The sequence below is a fragment of the Antrostomus carolinensis genome, unplaced genomic scaffold, assembly GCF_000700745.2.
Source record: "Antrostomus carolinensis isolate BGI_N321 unplaced genomic scaffold, ASM70074v2 scaffold35658, whole genome shotgun sequence".
NCBI lineage: Eukaryota > Metazoa > Chordata > Aves > Caprimulgiformes > Caprimulgidae > Antrostomus > Antrostomus carolinensis.
In genome coordinates this window covers 18,512-21,503 of record NW_010331503.1, presented here as the reverse complement: position 1 = coordinate 21,503, position 2,992 = coordinate 18,512, and the positions used below count along the sequence as shown (strand labels likewise).

The 2,992-nt window shown below is 39.0% G+C and overlaps 1 protein-coding gene across 1 annotated transcript in view; it reads left to right on the top strand.

Annotated features, from left to right (window-relative positions):
* Window positions 1-1,033: 1,033 nt before the first annotated feature.
* The window catches only part of LOC104529058 (mitogen-activated protein kinase 15), a gene marked incomplete at its 5' end in the record, with an annotated part of 6,256 nt that continues 4,297 nt past the window's right edge, over window positions 1,034-2,992 (top strand). Inside the window, one exon of the mRNA XM_010173241.1 lies at window positions 1,034-1,091. Within this exon, the coding sequence (XP_010171543.1) occupies window positions 1,034-1,091 (58 nt within the window). The remainder of the gene's footprint in view (window positions 1,092-2,992) is intronic.

The following is a 2,992-nucleotide window of genomic DNA, read 5'->3' as shown; positions in this document are numbered from 1 at the left end:
TATTATTATTATTATTATTATTATTATTCCAGTCTTCTGGAATAATACGAGTTCCAGTCTAACAGCCCATACACTTTATAAACTTTTACAACATGTTGAAATGTTCTAACTGAGCTAGCAAATAGTTTTTAGAAAAATAACTACCTTCAGTTTAAGGACATCACAGTTTTGGAGAATTCCATTCAAGCCTAAAGTTATTTATATTTTTTATTAGAGATTTGGTTGCTGTGAATAAAATATTAATGGAAATATATGTGTGAAAACACCAAAACAGGAGTTGGAAGAATAGCCAGCACTGATAACAAAAAATGATATTCCATTCTCAGCAGTACAATTGAGGAATGTATTGATAAAGTCATAACCAGAAGGCCTGCACTCTAAGACAAGACCTCAGGGCAAGTGGCTCATTAGCAGAAGGTCCTGTAGCCTTGCCACAGGACAATGGCTGCAAGGTTGCAGCCTATCAAAGGCACAATTTCTTTTTCTTTTAGCCAAACAAGTGAAAACAGACACTTGTTCAATACATTATTGCAAACAAGGAAAAACAACCTATGAGCAGCAACTTTGCCTAGGATTTATGAGGACCAAAGAAGCAAGATACTGAAGCAAAAAACATTCCATAGCAACTGTTGCCTCTTTGAGGGTATGACAGATATGTTCAGAAAACAGTTCATTGTTACCCATCAAGAAGAACCCCAGCAGATGTGATGAGGAAATCAATAGCTGGTATCCCTTGTTCTCTGTGTCCCACACAAGTGATCCTGGCCAGATCATTTGGCCTCAGATATCTTGGTGCTTCTGCATATGTGGGTATAAGACTGCAAGTTTATGAAAACTATAATAGAATGAATAGGAATTGAGAAAATCAGCTTAGAAAATTTGTAAGTAAATACTCCATTCCCCTTCCAGATCTCCCATTGAGTTTTATTAGGATAATTTCCTGTGTTAATGTCAAATACTTGCTTTCCTTCATAAACTGTGTAGCTCTGGTAATCCTAATCTTGGCATTAATGGTATCTTTTCATTATTGCAGATATTTTGGCTATGCAGTCAGATTACAGGGCCTCAGTTATTAATCGCATGAGTTCTCGGTAAGCATTATATATTTAATGTGTCTCGGAAGTCAACAATCTACTGTATGATGTTGACAAAAAGTTCCCCTGAAGTTCACCTTCCAATGTTCACCAGTGGAAATTATTTCTGCTCTCTACAGATTCACCCTCTTCTAGGGAGGGGATGTAAAGTTTTTCTAAAAAATAAAAAAATGAGAAGACCAATGACATAATCTGTGAATAATAAAACAAAATGAGGTTGGGCCTACATTCCAAGCTATTGTCATGTGTACTTTCTCAAGATTAGAATATTTTCAAATCCTGAGTCATTTGGATATCTGATGTCATTGATTCACACACTGAAAGCCTGAATCTGTTCAGGATGACAGCCTCATTCCAGCTGCTTAATGACTCTCACTGTGGTTTTGGTTTGTTTTTTTTTTTCCTTGTATCTGTTATGGCTCTTTTGGATCTTCCAGTTATGTAACAGACTACCACGTAATTCTGCATTTATTACATATGTAATTAGCAAAGATTCGTAAACTTAATGCTCTCTACACTGTCTTATGGCCATAGCAAATTACTTGGCAGTCTCTAAGTATTCTCTACTCGTATCTGTCAGGATACCAGTGGGCACGCCTTCTCTTCAGGGAGTCGAGTAGGCATAGCCCCGCTACGTGTGGTAGGAGTTCTCTGAATGCTTACTGATACGTTTTTATAGGTTTAGGTTAGGGTGGCTCAAACCATAAGCTCTAGCAGGTCCCTTGCTGTTCACATGAGCAGCATACGCGATTTCATGGTGACTTTTGCTGACTTCATTTGGCATCCTGGAGCATTCCCTTTCATTCAGGGACTCCAGGATTCCTGTATCAATCTACGCCAGGTAGCTGAGGAACTGAGACCCTTTTGTCTCTGCTGATGCAACTGGCAGCACAGCATGTGTGTTTCACTTTGGCAGGGGGAAGTGGATGGCCACAGTATCCCATCCCTTGATGCAACTTGTGAATGTTCCTTCTTGTCCTTTTGCTGTGTACCTGTACTGGGTTTGGTTGGAATGGAGTTAATTTCCTTCATAGCAGCTTGTAATTTTCACATCCAGTGGTATGGGACTTAACACCGGAACAGGTGTGGCATCCTGTTGAAGTGACAAAACACTTGAAGAAAGGATGCCTTGGCTGTGCCAGAGATGTAAATTCTCACACGGTGCTGGGGCCTGGCCTATACCTACCTCAGTGGGGTGAATGGGACTCTGGATCTGAGGACATACAAACGGACAGTGTGGCTAAGTTAGAGACCCAACCCTCAACGATAACATTTGCTCCTAAACAATAGAAGAGGAAGTAAACTTGGTTTTTTAAGGGAGGAAGAATCTTCTAAGAGGGAGCAGGAGGAAGAATCAAAAGAGGCAGCCTGTTTTGCTGCCACCAGAACAAGATGGATGAGAGACAGAAATCATAAATGAGTGCAGAAGCCACCCAGTCCCTATCCCTGAATGAGCCGCAAGATATGCGGAAAGATTTCAGCTGTCATCTAGGTGAGCAAATTATCACCTGGCTGCTCTGATGCAAATCTGAAAAGATTTTTTCTCAGCCACTCAGTCCAAATGCTATCTTCAGTGATGGATCATTTTTCTAAACTAAAAGAATGTTGTCATGAAGTAACAAAATTATTTAAAATATGAGTAATAATTGTGTTTTGAAACTGATTTTTCAAATGTATTAGATATTCTCATGTTCATTATATTAATAATTATCTTTAGGATTTCAAAATGCAAAAACAGATTTTTAAACTTCATCTTCTCATTGCAAATTATACAGAAATGTATTTCTGTGGCCCAAGAGCTGGATTTGTGGGATCTTTAACAATTCAACTGAAACATCCAAGTTTGGGCTTCCTGCCTTGTCAAAAGAACAAAAGAAGGACTTGTCCAGAGGGTTCAT